This window comes from Furipterus horrens, unplaced genomic scaffold, assembly GCF_987537825.1.
Source record: "Furipterus horrens unplaced genomic scaffold, mFurHor1.1.pri manual_scaffold_1, whole genome shotgun sequence".
NCBI classification, from domain to species: domain Eukaryota; kingdom Metazoa; phylum Chordata; class Mammalia; order Chiroptera; family Furipteridae; genus Furipterus; species Furipterus horrens.
In genome coordinates, this window is record NW_028327171.1 from 3163615 (window position 1) to 3185748 (window position 22134).

General features: G+C 51.2%; 1 protein-coding gene across 2 annotated transcripts in view; it reads right to left on the reverse strand.

Moving 5' to 3' along the window:
- RUNX1 (RUNX family transcription factor 1) overlaps nt 1-22134 on the reverse strand; it is a 201267-nt gene that overhangs the window by 73625 nt on the left and 105508 nt on the right. For both annotated transcript variants that reach the window (XM_090271643.1, XM_090271638.1), the window contains exons 3-4: nt 10053-10091; nt 3982-4235 (exon numbers count right to left, since the gene is read on the reverse strand). In XM_090271643.1, coding sequence (XP_090127769.1) covers nt 3982-4235; nt 10053-10091 — 293 coding nt within the window. The remainder of the gene's footprint in view (nt 1-3981; nt 4236-10052; nt 10092-22134) is intronic.

Here is a 22134-nt window from a genome sequence, read left to right on the forward strand (position 1 = left end):
ACTTTTCCTATTCCCACAAAATATGCTTGCTTTATTTTGCTCTTAAAAAATTCAGACTCTTAACATTTTTTCCACTTTTTTTTTTTCTTCACTATTTTCAGTTCCTTCTGTAAAATTAGCTCCCAGTGTCGAAATGTCCCCTTTGAACACATATTTTTACTTCCTCATCCCCCTCTTCCTGGGACGACCTGGCTTCTCCATTTTAATTCAACACTCGGTCAGGAGCGACCCCATGGTGTTCACACCGAACCACTCGTGTGAAGAGGTTAAAGTAAATAACTCTGGTTTTATAAGCACCCGAACGTATTCCAAACCCCTCTCCTCCTCTGGCTCCTGCTCCCACGGGGCCCCTGCCCAGGCCTCGGCACCTTCCACCCTCAGTGGTGGCCGTGCAAGTGCCCGGGGCCTTCACCCAGTCGCCACCGACCAGAGCAGAAGGATCATGGCGGTGAGGAGCGGAAAGAGTGTTGGGGCTGGAACTGGAGACTTAAACATTTAGGGGTTTAACTCCTGCCTCTCTGTTTAAAAAAAAAAAAAAAAAAAAATGCAGCAGGAATCAAAGCTATCTGGGTGCTCAAATAGAATTTACCTAGCCTTTTATTGATCTTGGAGGGATTTTTTTTTTTTTTTCATGTGGGGAAGAAGGAGAATATTAAATCCAGGAGAATTACATTAATTTAGATAACGTATAACATCTAATGATCAATAAGCACACTTAGACTAGGGAAAACAATTTAAAAAAATTAAAACTAACATGCCTGCTAATTTGAAAGCTTTTGATCATGAATAAGCAATATAAAGAGAATGTCAAAATGTAACTTTAAACAGAAGGAAAAAAAAAAAAAAAAGAAACTGGAATGAAAAACCATAAACAAAAGGTGAGGAAACACAAACATTTTAGTTTTGGAAGAGACCAAACAGGCAAGAAGGGACTTGTTGGCTAAAGGGCATCTCATATTTTGTTTTACTTCTCTGTTTTTAAAGTATCAGGAAGTTGGGCAAAAGATCAACTCCTATACAAGGACCTACCCACACTGCTCTTGGCTAGCCTGTGCACAGTTCAAACTGACATTTAAACCAGCTCTAATTAGGCTGAAATTACGGTTACAATTCATTTACTTCAAATCCCTTAATTTTCCAGTGTTTCAGAGAAAGCTTTGGAGTGGAACTTAGGGTTCAGCCGAGATGACATTTAATGCAAGGCTCAAGACCACAGTCTCAGCGGCAGCGACGTGACTTCTTTCTTCCTCACGAAAACATATTTCTATCGGTATCCAAGGTCTCTGAACTGGCTGAAGGCATGTTTATTTTGTGCCTCTGGGTTCTGGTACACCGGGGCATAAATAAACTGCAACAGCACCGTATTGCGAAACATATACCAAGTCACCCAAACAGCGTTTTAGGCTGCTTCAGGAAATAATGGGTAACGTGTAGCAAATTTAAGGTTTTCTTAATAGTCAAGTATACACATCTCTCCTACCCTAAAATAAAGGTGTCCCATGGGAAAGGGAGGGTGCATTTTGGGGTCCAGGATCAGCATTTAGAAGGATTTTAATCTATTTTAAGGAAAATTCATAATTTTAATCTCCCTTTGGTTTCAAAGATTAAAGCAGAGGATTTATACATAGAATTTCAGAAGATTCTTAAAGAGTGACTTAACTGTTCTTTTCATCAATATCATCAGACATTATCACCATTTCCCATTTTTTCCTCCTTAGCACAGGGAGCATAATAATTCTTAACTGATTAACTTCTTAAAGAGATTGTCTGAGGCTTATTTAAAAATCCAAATTTTAAAGTAGGACTGTCTGTAGAAACTGCTTGGGAGGTGGCTGGGTGGCTGGTAGGGAGTGGAGCCAGGGACAGAGAGCGAACCCACGAGGACGCGGGCAGCTTGGAAGTCCAGCTTGCTTTCGTCCCCGCTCTCTGCAGGTACCCCCTCCTGAAAGTCCATCTGCTCTCCCAGTTACACAGGAGCAGCCTCCCTTCAGGAAGAGGCCACTCTTGGTGGGGACTGAGGTGATGGCAGATACCAATCAAGTGGTCTGATTTCTCTGCTGTCCTTTCCTGTCCCCCAAATGTTCTCAAGACCCACCTGAACTTTTTTCAAGAGCTTTCTACCTTGATCTTTGAGTGGTCTACAAAACCGTCACTCAAGAAAACAAATAAGATTTTTTAAGAAGAGCAAATAGTCAAAAGTCATTTTTAAAAGGAAACCTCTATGGTTATTAAGATTTCTTTCAAAAAAAAAAAAAAAAAACCCTCGCTGATGGCTCATAAAAGCAATTTATATGATTTTTTTTTTTTTCATTCTTGCAGAAGAAAATAAATACTTTCATGTGGTGGCTTGAGAAACTACCGTCTCTTTAAGTCCTGAAGATTCTTTATTCATCAGTTCGTGTCTTGGGTGTGGGTTTCCTGGCGCAGGAGGGCAGATTCAGAAGCAACCCTGATTTACCCCAGAGGAAGCCACAGAACCCTTAGTGGGTCAAGGGCGTTGGTTTAAATGACCCTGTGGCTGACGACTGGCCTGTCCCCTCCCATCTACCTGAAAGTGACCTGAGGGCCCACGATGTCAGGCCCCCTCTCACTGGGGGACTCAGTACTCACTGAGAGCCCAGTCTCTTTATGCAAAGGGATCACAATGATTTCCCTTTGAAATGGCCCCAAAGCAAAGCTGCACAAATGGAGCGAGGGCAGAGGAAGAGTCCCAGGCTGGTCCCCTTCTCCTCACTTCCACACCCCTCAAAAACCCTTGCTTTCAGAATACAGACGGACAGGAGGCAATTCTAGAGACGCTGCTAACTGTACCTTTTGTTTTGACTTAGAAACCATAATCGAAGTGGGGAAGGTGTATAAGGCTTAAAAATAAAGAACTCCAACAATACTTTTGAAAAGAGTAAACATTATTCCTTGTAACTAGATCACGATCCCACCAAGGCCTGGAACCATAAAAAAAAAAAACAAAAAACCACCTTATATTAAATTGGTCTCCCCCTAAAGGGAACAATTATTTAACCAGATTAACAACAACAAAAAGAGTAGGTGATCTTTACAGCTTTTTTTCACCTGCCTGCCTTAGCCCTTTAAATAAACAGGAAGTGACCGCACCAAAAAGCTGGCCCGTCCTAAACCCACCCAGGACAGAAGAACAGAATCCCCAGGGCCGAAACTAAACCCCTGCTGTTGGCTGTCAGGGAGGCGGAGCGGTTGTTTAAAAACTCCCGGGGTTGTTTATGGAGCCCGTTGAAGGCCAAGGTTTTTAGAAGCAGCTGAAAGCCAGGGCTGGGGCCGCTCAGCTGCGGTCGGCCGGTTCTCAGCCACAGACCCGGGCGGCTTAGCCGCCGGCTGCCCCGGGGGAGCGCGGCCGGGCCCCCTCCCGCCGCCCGGGCTGGGCTGAACCTGGGGGGGCCGCGGCAGCGCTCAGGGGGTCCCAGGGAGAGAAACTGGAGTCGCCCCTCGCGGCTTCGCGCAGGCTCAGGCTAGCGGCTCGCAAAAACTTCAACAACTTCTGCAAACTGAACTGCGCGCCCGCGGGGGGCCTCGGACAGGCCAATGCCTACAGGGGCGCCAACGGGGAGGCGGGGAGCCCCGGCAGGGCCCCCCCACCCCCGCGGTGCAGACCCGCGGGCCCGAAGGGATGGACGCGCTGGACGCCCCTGCGCCCCATCGAGGCGTGGGGGGTGGGCCGGGGTGGCCGCCGGCGCCTGGGCAGCGGTCGGCCTCGTCCCTGCCGCGTTATCACTCTTCCTACTTTGTCAAAGCGAAGGACCCCCGCTGGGGAGGGCCCCGCCGGCCCTCCGTGGGCGTCTTTGGGCGCACCCTTTGCTGAGCTCGGCAGTGCTCTCGGGAGGGAGCCCCGCGGGGCCGAGGCGGGTCCCTCGGAGGGTCGCCACGGCAACGCAGCATCCCCCTCCCCGCACCCCCGCCCCGGGCCTCCCGGGCGCCCCGGCCTCCCGCCGCCCGCGCCGGGCCCAGTACCTTGAAAGCGATGGGCAGAGTCTTGTTGCAGCGCCAGTGCGTGGGCAGCACGGAGCAGAGGAAGTTGGGGCTGTCGGTGCGCACCAGCTCGCCGGGGTGGTCGGCCAGCACCTCCACCATGCTGCGGTCCCCGCTCCTCAGCTTGCCGGCCAAGGCGGCGCCGGCGTCCGGGGCGCCCAGCGGCAGCGCCTCGCTCATCTTGCCCGGGCTCAGCGCGGTGGAAGGCGGCGTGAAGCGGCGGCTCGTGCTGGCATCTACGGGGATACGCATCACAACAAGCCGGTTGAGTTAGGACCCTGCAAACAGCTCCTACCAGAGGGCGACAGGGGCGCGGATCTTCCACCAGCAGCTCCCGGGAGACCAACATACAAGTTCAGGGGCCTTTATTGCCGCGGGGGTTGGGGGAAGGGGCTGACTTAAGTTCCTAGCCGTCCAGGAGGGGGAAAGTTCTAGTGACGCCGGTGGGCCTCAGACCCGGGCAGGGCTCCCAGCGTCCGGCCGCTTAGCGCTTTAAAGAGTGGGCGACCAGGATCCAGAGCCAAATGCCAAGGGAGACTGATTTTCTTCTGGTTCTTGCTCTGAGAGTGTCAGTTCAGTCTTTGGCAGGTACAGAAGTTCCGGGGAGGCACAATTCCCACATACTCCCTAAAATATTGATGCGGAGAGGAAAAGGACCAGCAAACACATAGTTTGGACGTTCCAGTAGTCAACCGCCTGTCAGTTTTTCCAGGTGAGTTTTGCCTAAAGTCCCAACACAACGGAAAACACAGGGCTGTCTTCCGCATACATCGCCCCTCTGATCACGCAAAACTGGTGTCAGTCCTTAAAGCAAGAGCTGTGACTTCCAAAGGTCCCGCTACTAATGTATGTGCATATACATACACGTATAAATATATATACATATGCTCTACTTCATAAAATATTTACAAGACAATCTGTAGAGAATTTAAACACAACAGAAATCCATTAATGTTCGCTGCAGTTTTTTTTTTTTAAGTAGCTTTGAAAATCAGCTTCAGTAGTTGGAGAAAGCCTGGGCTAGAAATACTTGTCATAGTCTCTCAATAAGTTCTGGCAAAACGCTCAGTTCAGAAAACCCAGCTTTTCAAAGAAAAGCTAATCTTAAAAAAAAAAAAAAAAAAAAAAAAAAAAAAGTCCAAGTTGATGACACTCAGAGTTAGCTCTCCACCTCCGAGAACTCGGGCTTGGGGACGTTGGTTAAGTTTGTGGCTGATCCTGCGGTTTGGTGGCAGCTGAAGAGCAGCCGAGTCACAGACGCACGCAGACACGCACTCGCCCCAAGCCAGCCCCTGTCTACACGGACGCGGTGAGTCAGCCCAGACTTGGGCAGTAGCGAGCTGATCTTCCTCCAACGTCGCCCCAGCGCCGGCCGGCTAACTGCCGGGACGCACAACGCCCGCGATCCGCGTGTAACCGCAGCAGGTGGAGCGGGCCTTCCGAGGAGGCACCGCCGCGCAGATCTAAACAGACGGGGCCGCTCGAGTTACCCACGCAAACGCTCCCACGCACCCCGCCACGCACAGGCAACTTCGCGGCTCGCCTCGAAACAGCGCACTTTCTCCTGCAGTTGTCAAGAAAAAAAAAAAAAAACAACCCAAAAACAACCGGGGAAAAGTTCACAGCCAGGAAAGTAGTTGAACCATCCAGCCAAGAAGCCAGTTCATTCAAAAGTAAGAAAGAAAAGGGGAAAAGAAAAAAATCGAAGCTCCAACGCAGGTCAAGGAGACGCAGCAGAGGTTGGCTTCCTCCTGGCGTGCCCGGGAGCCCCGGGAAGAGGTGCCTGCCGGCGCAGGGCCGGGCAGCGTGGTGCCCTGGCTGGGTCCGGCCGCGGGGCGCCCGTCCCGCCTGCGCCCGCTGGCTCTATGAATGAGAGTGCCTGGAAATGAACGTGCTTTTACTGTAAGCCCGGCCCGAGGAATTCCATTCCCTCAGCTCGTTTGCATAGGGCGGCCGCGGGCCAATCACAGGCCTTTCCGGTATCAGCCAGGGCGCGGTTCGCCGCCGCGGGCTCCTGGATTTGGCCCGCGCGCCCCCGCCGCGCGCTACTGTACGCAGCCGGGGTGGAGAGTCAGCGGCCGCCGCGGCCGGCCCGCGCTCCCCGCGCGCCCGCATCCATGTCCACACGCAAAGGCTCACGCGCTCCCCGAGGCCCCGCCCCGCTGCGGCCCGCGGCCCTGCGGCTTTGAACCTGCGCTCGCTTGCGCGGCCGTGGTCCCTGGGGCTGCGGTGCGCTGCGGCCCCACGGGCGGCCGCGGTTCGGGACCAAGGAGGTGGTTGGAAGAAGAAGAGGCCGGTCGGTAAGGCCCGCCGGCCGGGAGGACTCGGGCCGCGAGCTGCGCCCGGAGTGGCCCAGCCCGGAGACCAGCAAGAGGGAGACGCCCTGGAGGTGCAGCGGCCGCCGCGAGGCTCCCGGCACCGGAGCCCCCGGGCGACCCCAGCCCCTGCGCGGGCGCCCACGCCCGAGCCTCCGCTTCCCTGGCGTGGGTGCGATTCGACCACAAGGGGACCCGAGGGCCCGGCCGGAGAGCTGCTCTGCGCGGCCCCGAGGCCCGGTTGGCAGCGGCGGAGTGGCGCTGATTCATTTAATGAGGCCAGACGGTTCTCGGTCTCCACAACATGGTTTTTGTGTTTTTAGTTTTCTCTCTTGGCTTGTTTTCTTTAATTGGTGTTTTCGCTGCGTCTGGGCCGCGGCTTAATTACGCAGCGAGCCTCGCTCCGGCTGAAGGTGCTCAGCGGCCCGCGAAGGGGTTTCCCACTCAGAAAAGATCCCAAAGAACTTGCGACTGGAAAGAAAGTTGAAAGCATCCGCTGGGCTCGCTCCCCGTCCTCGGAGCGGCGGGGCGAAAGCTCTTGCAGGGCCGGGTCACTCGAGCCCCGCACCCACCTACGGCACCCCGGAAACGGCCCGGCTCCTCTCCCCGCCCCTGCGCGCGCGGCCCCGGGGCCGAACCCACCCCGGCCTTGCGCGCGGGCGGGAACTTCCCGCTGTGCCCGGCGCCGCGGGCATTTGCGCGTAGCCTAGGGGGACCCGCCCCGGCGCTTTGTCCCCGGAGCCGAGGGTCCCTCCCTCCTCTGCGGGGGTCCCTCACCTCCTGGCAGGGCGCTCACACGGAGCCCGGCCCCACCTGCCCCACGGAACCCTCAACTTCAACTCAACTTCAGCTCCATGGAGAAGGGGGTCCCTCGCCGGCCCCCCGCGGGCCCCGCCCTCCCGCCGCCTCTCTCCGACCCCGCGGACCCGCGGCTGGGGGGCTGCCGCCTCCCCGCCCTCTGCGAGCTCCGCGGCTGGGGCCAGCCTGCCGGAGGCGGGGGCGTGGCGGGCGCCCAGGCCGCTTCCCTCGCGCCGGGACCTGCGAGGCCAGGCGGGCTGCGCGGAGCCGGCGGAGGACGCGCCGGGGGCTCCATGCGGACGCCAGGGGGCAGCAGCCACCCTCGCTCGCCGCCCGGGACGCCCGGGAACGCCCCCGACGGCGCCGGGTGCGGCCGGCCCTCTCCGCGGCCTTTGGGTCAGTCTTGTAAGAACTTAAGTTCGGGGAGAATCGGCAGGACACAGGCAAGGGAGCTGGACGGAGCGGTCGCGTCCCGCTCCCGCGGCCCCAGCGCGGAGCCGGGGCTCAGGAACCCTCGGGCAGGGGTCCCTGCTGTGCCGACTGGCCCGTGTCGGGGTCTCCCACCGACACCCCTTTGAGGGCCAGGGCGGCCGCCCGGCGGGCCGGCCCCAGGTCGTCAGTGCGCCTCCGACGACCTCCTGCCTCCCGCGCTTCTCCCGGGGTGGGGAGGGGGGCGTCCCCGTGCGCCTGTCCTCCTGTTCGGAGACACTCAGGGATCGGCCAGCGCAGCCGTATTTTGTTTGTTTTTCTGGATCTGGGGTCTCAGGTGGAAAACGCCTTTGTATTTTTCTTTAAAAGTGGTTTTGAAGAAGCCCCATATGAAGCATAAAGACCCCCAAAAGTCCGCTGTCCACATGGGCGGAGTGATTCCAAAGACGACAAACCCCGCGGCGGGCTCAGGAGCCACGTAGGGGCGAGTCAAGCCCTAGCGTCCGGGCCCACGTGCCTTTCCCTCCGAGCGCACCGAGGAGTGGTGGGGGCTGCCGCCAGGCGCATCCCCTGGGACCCCCGCGGGCGCCGGGTGCGGCTCAGGAGGGCGGGGGAGGCACAAATGGGCTCCGACAGGGGGGAGCGGGCGGAATGGGGTAACCCACGCCTTGGAGAGGTTGGAGAGGGCCCCTCCTGGGCTCAGGCGGGTTGAAACCCTAAACCCCGCGAGGGGCTGTGGGTCGGGCTCTCGGCCGCAGCCTCCCTGCCAGGGTCAAGTTCCCCTCCTGAGGCAGAAGAGCGGGTCAGCGGGAGAGGCTCGCAGGGTAGCCTTTCAAGGGCAGCGAGCGCCCTGGGCGCTACTTTGCTGAGATTCTGAACCAATAAATACGTCCCCAAGGCCGACGCCGAGGAGCACGGGTAACAGCGAGGCAGAGCCTCGCCGATTTATTCTCAATCCCGCCGGGCACTCGGGGTTCCCGGGACGTGCGCAGGCTGTGGCCGCGCTGCGCACACCCGAAAACCGGAGACAAACCGCGGTGTCTTCCTCATCAAGGAACTAAAATGAATAGGAAGCAGGCCGCCTGGGGCTCAGTTCAGGGGCACCGGGAACCCCTTAGTGTGAAGGGCTTTTTACGGAGTTTATAAAATCCGGTAAGAGCGTGTGCGAAAGGAAGAGGTTCCTTCCACCGAGAGCGCTCGGCGAGGCGGAGTTTCCCTCCTCTGCCTCTCCAAGGGAGGGACGAAAGGCGACGCGCCACACTCAGTCCTCGTGCTCCCCTGGGATAATCCTGAAACCTACTCGTGTCCTAACACAAAATTAAATTACAGAGAAGCTATACGTTGGGTGGGTGCTGCATGGCGGATGCCTCTGAGTTTGCTCCACAAGGGAAATTTCAGAAAGGCTCCTAACGGGAGTGGAATGTAAGTTTTCACAGTGAATTTTTAAAAATCGTATCTGGTTAGTCGAAAGGAAAATAATTTCTCTGGAGAACAGTAGCAGCTCATTGACTTTTTTCTGCCAAAATTTCAGGTAAATGTGTAACTATAGGTGTGTCAAAATATCTAAATATTTTACATCTTTCCTTTTCAAAAACCCCTCAAAAACAAAATATACAGAACGTTGGGATTGGAATCTTCACTGATCAAAATCCTGCCCCACCCCCGTGAGCAATATATTTCTAAAATTATCTTTCTGAAATGTCAATATTTTTAAAAGAATTATTTCTATTTTCAGTACCATTTAAGTGAAGATAAAAACCAGAGAATGTATTTTGTTAGTGGTTCTGAACTCACTTGCTGCACTGGTGCTAATGTCACGGGGAGGGGACCTTCAGAAGAAGGGTAACTTTGTGAACATGTGGACCATGTGGGACCTGCAATACCCACCATCCAGTTTTCAACATTGGGATTTAAGGAAACATGTTTTCCCTCTGAAGGGGCTTTGAGACGATTTCCCTTTTGAAACCTAATTCCACAGTTCTTGCGCTCCGTCTTCCTCCACGTGACTGTGTCCATGGGTCCCCGTGGTCGATGTGTGTCTCACTTCACAGTCATAACTCAGCCGTGCGGCTTGCAATTGGCCACACTGAGGGAATGTCAAAACTAATCTTCTGTAAATTGAGGGATGCTTAGTAAACATTTTACCCTCATAAAGGGATTGCATTGCCACTTCCATAACAAAGGTAATAAACTCTGTTATAAAAGACAGAAGCCAAGCTCTTTTCGTTCCAGAGCCCTGTTGGGTCACTGAGTCACAGCAGATTGTACCCGTGGCAAATGCGGTGGCACTGAGGGTATCATTGAGGGTTTCACTGGAATGTTTTATATGGTTTGACAATTACAATATAGAAAACAACTTTTAAGTATTTTTTGAATCAGCAAAAAAAAAGAGCCTTAATTATTTGGTTAATTTATCTCATACATTTTTTTATAGGCTACATAGATAAAATCACACAGATGCATATATAGGAACGTGCATATTTTATGAGTATAATTGGGAATCTAACATACCGTGAACGTCTCTAGATGGATTCATTCCATGTACGCATTCTGAAAGAACAGAAAGGAAAGAAATAAAAACTAATTGTATGACTATGCTGACAGCATACGCCAAGTTGCCCGATAGTTGATTAATTTCATCCTAATTGCAGTAAATGCAAGTCTAAAAACTAAACTCCCCCTCTCATGTTCTTATTAGCTTATTTCCTCTTACATTTTTTAGGACTGGGGATTTTTTATAGCATGTCGTCCAGCTTTGGCACAAAAGTAGCTTAAAACAGTAAATCAGCAAATAAAAATGAACTGTTACAAATGCGTATGGTTTTAGGTGCCTTCAGCCAATGTTTTCCACTGCTTGCTAATGCTGCCTCTTTATCGTTCAGAGCATCACCTGTGATTTATTTAACGGCCATTACAAACACATTTGGAGGGTGTAGGAATGACAGAATGCTAGGTGAAATCACACAAAAACAGTTCCAAATCTGCAATGTGGCAGAGGCTAAATCATTTACTTCCAATGATAGGACATTTTAGAAATATTCCTTCCTTGCTTGCTTTTCCTTTCTTTCCCTTTGCTAGGAGGGCAGATTATTTGTATTGAAATCTCTCATTCTTGAAATAACAGATGATATCAATTATTATTGAAAATAATTATCCGATGGCAACTTCTAAATATGAATCACGTACTACATACTGCTGTATGGACAGTTATGGCTAAACCCATTAAGGAAAGTCATAGGAAGCTATTCCTCTTTCCCTTGAAGATCTACACGTAATGTTCTGAACTTGAAATTACTCCATCAGCTCTGCATATTGATAATGGTCAGCACTCAGGGAGGAACGTGGAGGAAATATCATTTTTCAAAGCCTTAGAATTTGAGCATTTCCAGTACTGCAGATTTAAAGCTTTCAACTCCACTCCATAATTTTAGTATAATATAGCTTTTAAAAACCTTTAAAACTAAGAAAGGAGGTAATTATTTCAGATTTCCAGACGCGGTTTAAATAGGCAGGCGAACAAGATTGGCAGCTCCTTGGTCTTCTATTTTTGCCAAAGCAAAAAAGCTACTGAAATAATGAGGGGTTCTGAAGGACTGCCCTGTGATGGAAGATTAAAGGAATTAAATATGTCTATTCTCAAAGGAGCATCCGAAAAAAACCCAGGATTGTGGTTGACACATACCTAAAATGACTCCATCAATATATTTTTAAAAGTATCAGGACAGGGAAAGAATCATTTGCCCTACTTAAGAACGGGAAGGCTACCAAACACACCCGGAAGTGAGGAAGTGCAGTTTGAGAGTCAGGGCTCAGAGCAGGGATCCAGGCCAGTCAGATGGACTGGGCAGCTGGGTTTACGGTGCGGACACCCAGCATAGCCAGCCACCCTGGACATTTTGTCGCTGAGACCCCGAGAAGCCTTTCCATGCCCAATGGGAGACACAGGAGGAGCACTTTCCATGCCCAATGGGAGACACAGGAGGAGCAGAGTGAAAAAGAGGTGTTTTCTCTATAGAGCTAACATTTCAGTGATCTGAGAGAAAAGCCAAGACTTTTTTTACACCTACAAAAGGTGAAGGGGAGTGTATTTGGAAAGGTGTGCCTATGGTCTGTTGCTGGTTTTCTTAGCTTGTCCTGTGTCGGGGGTCTTGAAAACATAGCACACATCATTAAGCTGTTGGTGGGAGAGAGAGAGGGAGAGGACGGGGGAGGGGACAGGGTCCCCTAGGTGGGACTGCCACTGCAGAGGTCCGGAAGTGATTTGCCCTGGGAGCTGTTGAAGGTGCTGGAACCTGAGCTGTGAGAGAGGAGGGGTCTGCGTGCTCCTGCCAGAGCACCTGCACCTGCTCTCTCGTCCTCTAGCCCACCCCCGCCCCCCGCCCCCATCCTTCTTGCTCCTCTCTCTCCTTGGACACTGCCAAGGGCAGCGCTTCTCGGTGCCTTGCCTGATCCAGTCCTTGCAACACCGCCATTCCCGTCTCCGTTTGTGAATGAGGAACCTCATGTTTGGAGAGTTTAGGAAACTTGACAAGATCACTTCACTTGATCTCTATGCGCACACACACATGCACACACATGCACACACATCCACACATATGTGTCCACATATGGGGGCTGCACACACGAGGAGCTATGTTTCTTTTCCACCACAACAATGTATTTTAGAGCCCAGAAAAATTAAACTCTGATCTCATCCTTCATTTTTACCCTCCCCTGTCTCACGGTCTCCATCGGAAAATGTTCCTGAAATTCTTCACCATGCAAATCGCAAATCTTCAGGAGTCCTATCCTGAAGCTATTCCTGGCCTTCCATCGAGTTTGAGGAGCCAGCCGAGGTCTGGTTGACTGAGAGGCTTTGGGATTCAGAATAAGTATATAATGTGGACTTTTATTCTTTTCCTGCCTCCACTCTTTCCAAATGGCCTCTTGAGGCCAGTCCCAGACACAAGGTATTTGGTTTTCCTCCCTCTGCATCCCTCTCGTGTACCAGGCAGGGTGCTGGGCTCATGGGAGTCACGGTCGCTGATGGACACGCGTGTGCGGGGCTCCAGGGCAGTGGTGGGAGGAGATGCAGAAGGAAGAGGGGAGGGCCCGCCTGGTGGGCTCAGGAGAGACTGCCTCCCTCCTCCAGGTGATAGTGATTTGAATCCTGCAGGTGGAGCAGATCTTGACCAGGTGGTTGGGAGGCGGGAGGACGTGTTTAGTGAGACGGGGAAGGAGTTGCTAGAGAACCGCTCGGGGCTGAAGGAGCAGCATGAGAAAGTCCTGAACTTGAGAAACAGGTCCGCATGTCAGCCCTGGTAGAGTGGGAGCACGGTTTGGGACGGGCTGGGGCGTGGCAGCCCGCACGTGACATCGCGCTGGCAGACAGGGACACAGGTCACACGCAGCTGACACAGACTGAAGACATTTGAATGTCAACACGAGGGCCGTGGGTTCTACCAGCGTTGTGCGAGCTGGGAAATATCAAAAGCCATACAACTCCTGGGAACGGAAATCTGTCAGAGGTGGGAGCGTGAGGTTGTGGGGACAGAGCTACTGCAGGGGTCCGACAAGCTTCCCGAGCATCTAATAGGCGGAAACATGGAGAGGGGCGAGGGGCGGGGGAGGGCCAGAGACGAGGCCCACGCCCGTGGCCCAGGAGCTACCCATGGCGGTTAGGACCGGACGAGGAGGGCTGTGGAGGGAGTCTTGGTTCAGCTGGGGTGTGGGGAACAGAGCCGTGGGTGCAGATGGGACAGCCAGGGGACGGGTGCAGAGGTCCCCACGCACCCGCCATAGTCTCAGATTGTCTAGGGAATGTGTCCACGGACCGAAGAACATCGACAGAGTCTCGGATCAACATAAGGGATGGTCGGAAGGAGAGGGAACAGCTGAGGAGAGGCAGCTAGGGCGAGCAAGAGGAGAAAAGGGTGTCTTAAACGCCAGAGGGAGATGGGAGCTTTGAGGGGAAAGGCATGTCCTTACGGCCGTGAGGACCACAGAGACCGCGTTCTCTCTGCCTGCAGGGGAGCCGTGGGGACCTTGGTCAGAAGAGGCGGTGGAGCAGAGGACGGGAACGCAAGTGTGATGGAGGGAAGGGGAGGCAGGGGAGGGAGGGGCACCGTGGCGGGAGAGGGAGGCCTGGCCTTGACAGGTGACCGTGTGTCCGCTGGAAGGCACCTGAGAAAATGAACATTTCAGCAGCTGCCGTGTGCATTTTACTGACCACCAAGCCACCAGCCCCGGTCTCAAACCAGCTTTCTTTCCCTACTACTCTCCTGGGTTCCAGAGTTGGATCCACGGATTCGTCTGTGACCACATCCGTCTGTTGCCAAGTCCTCTTTTTGTGTCTTTTTGTTATAACCCATCACCACCCCCCACCCCCATTGCTATCACTCTGGTCCAAGTTCTCACAGTTTCTCACTGGGTCTCTTGCGAAGGGGTTTTCATTAATGCCCTACGGTACTTTCAGGTTAATCTTCCACCCCAGAAGGCCGTGTACCTAAGCCATGGTCTCCAAAAGTTCTATCAGGGATAAAGCTGATACTTTAATCCCTGTCTGCGTGACCCCTTGGTCTAGCTCAGGGGCTCACCCTACACCCTGCATAATCACATAAACACTACATTTGGACACTTTGCCCACACGGCTGTCTTCAGACAGCACTGCCTCAGTAGCATGTGTTTCTGGAGCCCTGGGGGCTTGGTTCACGGCAGATTCTGATGCAGTAGGTTTGGGGTGGAGCCCGAGATCCTGTCCTTCCCACAGGCTCACGGTGACAGTGATGCTGCGTCTAGTCATTCAAGGCCCACACTCAGAGTTGCCAAGGGCAGCTGCTCAGTATCCAGCAAAAACTGTGCCCAACACACACTAGACTGTGGTGTCTACGAGGTTTTCATAAACGACATTGCCAAATTGCTACCTCTGATTGGAATTTTTAAATTCAACGTTTGTGTTCTCCGACAGAATTATATGTTAAAGCCCTAACCCGCAGTGTAATGTGTGAGAAGGTGGGGCCTTTGGGAGGGCATTCGATCTAGATGAGATCGCAAGGGTGGGGCACTCAAGAGGGGGCGAGTGCCCTTCTAAGAAGAGATCTGAGAGCTTTCTTTGTTCATTCTCACGTTCTCTGCCCTAAGCGCACGCAGCAAGCAGGCAGCCCGTATGCGCCCGGAAGAAGGTGTTAATGACCCCGCACCTGACTACGCTGGCGTTCTGCTCTCAGACCTCCCGACCGGGAGAAGATGACGCTCTGCTTCCGAAGCCACCCAGCCTGTGGTGCTTTGCTACAGCAGCCCGGTGCGTCCTGACTCAGACTCACGGTCTGCGCTCTGCAGGCCATGTTCCCTTTGACCTTCTCCGGTGACCGTTCCAAGCACAATTCACCCCTCGCAGTAATTAGCCCACGAGCCCTGTGCGTCACCTGCTGTTCGTGAAGGCCATTGGACTCACATTTTCCGTCCCAGCTATCCTGAGCAAAGTCCAGAATTTTTGTTACAGCAGCACTTGATTGACTCCGAGGCAGAAGGACACACGTACCCAGGGACGGCCACTGAGCTGACCACCGTCATCCCCACTAATGCCCGGTCCCAGCCACAGCGAGCCACAAGCCAACCCCCACACTGCTCGTTTCCACACCAGGCCCCCCAGCCCTGACGGCTCAGCCGAGGCAACAGTGAGTCAGTCTCTTCAAGCTCTGCAGGGATTGACCAAAGCATCTCCCACGCCTTTCTTTTCCGGCAAAGCCAGTGTCCTATGAAATTCCTATAAACAACGCAGATTAGAATAAGAGGTACCTTTTCAGTAGCCATGAGTTCAAGATAGAGTTGCAAAGTGGCTAAATGAATAGGTTTATTTTGAAAGGTAACATATAGATTTTTCAAAAGCCCACCCAATATGTCAGTTTGCTAGCAGCCTGCCAGTTAGAGCGCAGAAACAGCCCAGTTCGGTGAGGCGGCTTCTGGTCTGCTTTACAGAGTGGAGCCCAGGTTCTCAGAAGAAATAACGCAGCAGAGAACGAAGAACAAGTGTTTTGTTGTTCTGTTCTATCATTTCCATAAAATTGAGATTAGAGGCAAACAAATTGTGACTCATCAATGTTACCTGCATTTTATTCCCACAAGTATTTAGAAGTATTAATATTCAGCCTTCACTAATTGTTTTTTCCATGCCAACCCAGTTAGTGAGGTTTCACTAAGTATTATATTATAAAACAACAATTTAAAAAATATATGGATGTACAACACAGTTTAATTACTTTGTCCTTGGAACAAACAGCTATAAGGCTCTTTATTATTGTTGTTAAAACTCTTAACGCGCTGCATTTGGATGGCAAGAATTCTCGTCATTTGATCGCGTAATTTTAAACAAATAAGGTTATTTAGACATTCAGTAGTAGTTTTTCATTTGTTTTTTTTTTTATTAAGGATAGTAGTAGCTTAATTGTTAATTTCATGAAGTCATTTCATTAATATTAGCCATATAACCATATTTAAATCTTAAAAACCTGCCAGAACAGAGGATTAAAAGGCATTTAAATACCCCGGTACGCAACGTGTTAATAGCTCCAACTGGTGCTTTCTTTCCTCACAGAATTAAAAAATTTTCCTATCTGTGATCCCGCATAAACTGCAGAGTAGTTTGCCCCAAATATAGCAGAAAGGGAAAGTAGAAGCTTGAGGGAAATCTTGGGTTTGAATCACCCACCTGCCTTGGACGTGGACAGTCTACCTAACGATCGAGAGCAAGCTGTCTGGCTTCTCTGGGAAGGAATTCCTGAGGTAGCCGCATCGATCAGTTAAGTAATAGATCCTCAGACGCTGCCCTCCGAGTGTTCCCCAGGCCTGCAGACAAGACAGACCCTTCCACAGCGACCCTGCTCTCTTCAAGTTTGGAAGACAGAATTTTATATGAAAGAAGGGGCTAAGGCTATCCCTTTCCTGCTTTCTTGGGAGATCCTGGAATTATCACCCTCCACAAAAGCTTTAAAATTTCATGTTGTAGTGTGAAATAAAAAATAGCTAAAAAAAAGAGTCAGTGACAATGGAAGTGATGATTCCATGTAATTACATGCACATCAGGGCACATCAGAGAAGGAAAACTCTGACTCCAAAAAACCTCCGCTGCCTTGCGGCATACCTCTTCAGGGGAAAGGCTAAGGGAGTAAACCCCGACAGAAAATCCGGAGCCGGAGTCCCTAAGGCGGTTTGACGTTGTAGTCAACACCGGCAACTCCTGCGGCGCACCTGAAGCCAAGCTGTATTGACTCCGTCTTTCCCTTGGACCCTTCAGCTGCGAAGAGAGGGGGGGTCTGCTGCATGGGCAACAGCAGACCCTCCATATTACCCTGCCCAGGCTCTGTAGCTTCAGCGTCATCGCGGGATGTCGATTCAACACGGGAGGAGACAGATACCGTGTCACTCCTGAGTCGGACTGCACAGCCATTCTCGGCAGTGCAGATAGACTCTTAAGAAGCTACACCATCGTCTCTCGAGATGGACGGCTGCCGACGACGACGGCATGCTTACATTCTTTAGGGTTCATAAAAGTCCTAAGATCTGCATTATAATGATCACATGTTTTCAGATTACATTAATAATGTTATATAATTGATGTTGTAGTAATAACTACATTTTTATAAATAATGTCCCATGCAATGAAATGGAATGTTAAACTTTTTTTGTGGAGACTTATTTTGAAACATATTGTTTATTTCTCAATCAAGCAATGGTTAAGTTAGATTTAAGCATTTTCGATATGATTGATTTGGACTTGCTTAGAAAAATGCTGTAATTTAAATCTATTTTCCAAAATATAAAGCAAATGTTGCTATCTTTTTTGAATGAATAAATGGCGCCAATTCTAGGGTTCACGTCTTCTTGAAAAGTAGAGAGGAAAAATGAAAACGCTATTTAACAAAATTAAACAAAACACCTGGACATAAATATTATCTCTCAGCTAAGTCCCAATTTATACTATATGTACAATGAAGGTGATATACAGAGAGCATCCAAATAGGATATTATTAGAAATAGATTAAGTACAGAAACACAACCTGAAGCCGCTCCGTAGGCTCTCTGTCACATGTTGTGTAGAGTAGGCCTTTATATTTTTTATTTATTTATTTTTTGTGGCAAGAGCAAAGGAACAGGTGATCATCACATGTGATGACAAATAAGCCCCGGACCAATGCGAGTTCCTGTCTGGTTGGATGAGGGACCAAGGGGCACTCCCTGTTCGGTGACGCTGGAGCACTTCTGTTTCCCTGGCCTCTCTGGCTACTTTGACAGCTCGAGTGCCTACGAAGACATGCATCTTGACGATACATAGAAACCATTCTGGAGACATGCAGCCCTCAAGGGTGAGTTCGGAGGATGGGCAGGCAGCAAATGTTTACATAAATGTGGCTTTAAAATAATTTTTCAGAAGCACTCAACTTTAAGAAGTTGTGTAGTTCTCAAGTTCTCGATTTAGGGAGCATCTCAGTTTTTAGAGAAAAATACCCCAGGTCCAGTCTATTTCCTTACCACTGAAATTGTATAGAACTCTCTTCAGTCAGCAGCGCTCTCTCGCCCGGAGACGGGGATTCCCAGGGGGAAAGAAGGAAGCTTTAAGGAAGATGCCAGCAGGGCTCCCCTCCGGGTCCGCAAGCACCGGGTGAGTGGGTGAGTGGTGGTGGGGGGGTGGTCAAACTGTGCCCGCTCGCTCCAGGGTCCGCTGACTGCGAGCCGCGGGGGGCGCCTGGCTGTGCCCTCCCTCTGCCCTGACCCACGATGGCATGAAGTCAAGTGCAGGATGGCGGTTCTTTCCCCATCGCTAACCAAGCTCACGGGAACACTCACTGCTTTGCTTTTGCCTTGGGCCTACATAGGCTGGCAGTTCCTATTCCGTTACTGAAGTGATTTCCCCCTTCCCTTCCCAGTTAGAGGGGCATGATTAAGACTTCAGGTGAGCCCCTTGGGTGCTAGGAATGAGAAATAAGGAAAGTTACAAGGAGGTTTTATTTTCCATTTGGTGCGTAGGACATATACATCTTTTTTTAGTTTCTGATCATGAAAAGTAAAGGTGGAATGAATCATAGCCTCTCTGAAAGATGCCCCTCTAGGGAAAACGGGGTCTTGCCTGAAGGTAAGGCAGCAAAAGAAAAACTTCTTTAATGAGAATGCTACTCCGTGCCCTGTTGTCTTTACACAGAAGAGTGTTCTAGAATTCTCCTGAGCGGAATTGGGCACAGAGGCAGGTGCGGACTGGGGAGCGGGACTGAAGCGGCCACTGCGCAGCCTCCTGGGGTGGGAGGGGGGGCATCCTGTCCTGCTTTTTACTAAGCTTGCAATGCCTGGAGCTGAAGAAGAAAGGACAATGGCCATCTAGAAACTGCAGGATCACCAGTAGCTTACCACGTAGCTTCCTCCTGCAACCACTAAAAATAAAACCCCCTAGAGGAACGTATCCGCTCTCTGCCGGTTTTTCAGATTTTGGAATGTGGACGCCCGAAGTACCCAGACCTGAACCAACTCCTCACTAGCAGCCTGTGAGAGGAGAATCTCCGCTGTGCGGAGGGCCGTTTATTTGAAAAGAAGGGAAGGAACCCCCTGACTTGTGCGGTAAGCCAGCATTACTGCACAAAGTTCCATTTCCCTCTGAGACAAATTTTTGGATCTTGAAAAGTAAATATGGTTCTATTCTATTTTTTTAAAAAGAAAACGAATATATGAGGGTTTATATATTGGCTTAGTGCGTCAAGGAAATCATTCATTGCATCAGGGACAGCCTGACAGCAGCTTCCCAATGCACTGAATTGGGGCCCTGTTCAATTTTAACAGGTTTGGGGTTCATCTACCCAAAGACAAGAGACAAGGTCATTTGACTCTGGGGACCCACTAAGGGTCCCTCATCCATGAGAACCAGAGGAAGCCGTGGAATTAATGTGTCAAAAGTGAGATCCTGAGTTAGGCTCTCAGGGTGATGATGGCTGAGCAACTTTTAGGGGGCCGATAATAATGATCTCCAACATGTACTGAGCTCCTTCTGAGCTCCTGGTACTGCAGCCGGGGTGCACCATGCCTCTGGTCATGAAATCCTCTGGATAATTCTACTAAGTGTGGAGCTACCACTCACTCTACCCGCTCAGGGTTAAAGAGGTCAAGCAACGTTCCCTGGGTCACGCGGAGACGGAGCGTGAACGTGAGAACTGGGATGGGTGCAGGGAGACACCACTCTTTGAATTGCTATTCGTGGTTTAAGAACAATGTTGTTCTTCATAGTTCTCATTCAAGAAGTCACAGAGACGTGACTGCAGAAGAACCACCTCTGCTTCAGGGCGCTCCTCCTTGGCCCAAGGGGGCTTGTGGCAGGTCCCCTCTAGAAGTACGCCACAAGCAAATGAGCTGCGTTAAAAATACGGAACCTGGAGAGGTGGATAAATATTTCAACGACTTCCCCAGAACGGTACTTAGGGAGCAGAGCCCATCTCAATTTGGGTTGGAGCCCATGGCCTTCTGGTTTAAATAGAAAACGCATTAAACCCTTTTATTTAGAGACCCATGGGCCATTTTTAGGACACAGCCCCGGTTCTCCTGACTTTGTTGGGAGCACAATGCCAGTGGGTGTCTTGATGTTGGCATTAGGATTCATTATTTATTGGGACTGCATGGTGCATTCAAGGCCAGAGGTCATGGGCCACCTACGGCGGAAGGTTGACCGTAAGGACAGGGTACGGACTTGGGGGGCTCCTCACAGAGCGAGGAGAACCCTGCTCAGCATTGACCCAAAGATCAAGAAGTACATCTTGACTTCCGGCTTAGAAACGAGCAGGATGCTGCCCTGTGAATGTCGCTGACCAGTGACTGACTCTCAGACCACAGACTAACCCGTTCACTGGTTGTAGGTTAAAAATAATAATAGCAGAGACTATTGTGACACAAAGGAAAGACAGGGAAGCAAAAGAAGTGGGAGAGAGTAAATGAAACAGAGTGTTTCTACGGTAGAAAGAGCAAGTATGGCTTCCAGGAGCCCCGTCCCATGGCGACATCCGTCTCCCGAGTCCCATGGGCAATATACTGCTTCCCGTTTCTCGCTGTTCTGAGACGTTGGGAAGCCTGATGCCTAAAATGCCCCCCACCCTTAGTACTCACTGTAGGGGCGACTTGGTGTGTGATGCCCTGTGACTCTGTGCAGGTCCCCTAACCCTTCCTTGCCTCGGTTTCCTCCTTGGCCACGTCCAGAGCTCTGCTGTTTCCCAAGATTCCCAAGAAGCCCTGAGTCAATCTTGATGGCTGAAGCACTCTGAAAAGCCAGTCCTCAAAGGGAGAGCGTTAGTAGAAGACAGAGCGGAGTGACACTCTTCTGAAGGCCACCCTTCTGTGGAGTAGCATCAAGTCATGTTGAGAGGTGACAAGTCTTAGCAAACGCTTTACACCATCCATTCCTTTTAGAGAGAGAAAGAGAGGCTCTGAAAACTGAGTGGTTTTCCCAAGGTCCTGGACCAGTGGCTGCTCTGGGAACCCCTGACCTGTTAATTAGTGTCCTTCACCCCAAACCTGCCACTCCTCAACTGCCATGCTGTTACTTCTTGAAAAAAAAAAAAAGGGGGGGGGTCTTGTGAAATTTTATTTTCAGAAAACTTACAATTCACGAAAAGCTTAATTGATTTCTTCCCCTTCAAAGCGGTTTCCTGATTGCGATCACATAAATTAAACACCAGCCCCCGAGAAGACGTCGCAGGAACTGAGTAATAAATCTCCAAGAACAGATACGGAGAAGGCTTGGAAAGTCTCAAGGAACAAGAACATGCGAAGGGTCGCCAGCGCGCCTCTCCCACCTGCCGTGTCCGTCGGGAGAGGAGATTTCAGTTGAATTGCAGAGGAAGGAGGAAGCATGTCCCTTTCCTTTCTTTGACAGTCTAAATTGGAAGGAACGGGGGAAGCAAAAAAGTGCCCCCCAAGTGTCCCCTCAGTCTCTGCAGGGGAGAGAGGGGTGTAACACAGAGACGTGGAGGAGACAGCAAGGTCGTTGCTCAATGCTGTGTCGTAACACAGTGCCAACTGTCACAGAGGCTGTCACGGCAGCTGTTGCATCAATTCCCCGGCAAGGTGTTTCCTGGCCTCGCCGGCCGGCTGGCTCGGGGGAGGTGCGATCTCTATTCTTGGGCAGGCCAGATAAAGCCCTGTGTGGGGCCACTATCTGTCCGTGCTGAGGCTGCAGATAACACAGCGGCACACCGCTGCCCGTCCTGCTTTCCCAACGTGTAGCTCTTATTGCTCAAGTACTCGGCGAGGGTGTTATCAGACACGCTTTATCATCCCAAGGCCCTCTGTCAGAGTCAGCCTTTGAATTTCTTTTGCATATACATTGAAGGCAACCACTGGGGAGATGGGAAGGGCTTATCTTGCTGTTCTACAGAAAGAGGAACAGAATCAGGGTCTTCCTGCCCTGATGGGCTTCAGGGTTGTGTGTACACAGGCGTGGTGCTGCCGAGGGACGGGAGGTATAAGCCTGCTCTTTTTCTTTAGGGTTACCCTATGCAACTATTGTATGCCTTTTGTTCTGGATCCTGGTCATGCAAAACATGGTGGCCAATTTGCCTGGGATCGCACTAAAGACCCACTTCGGGGT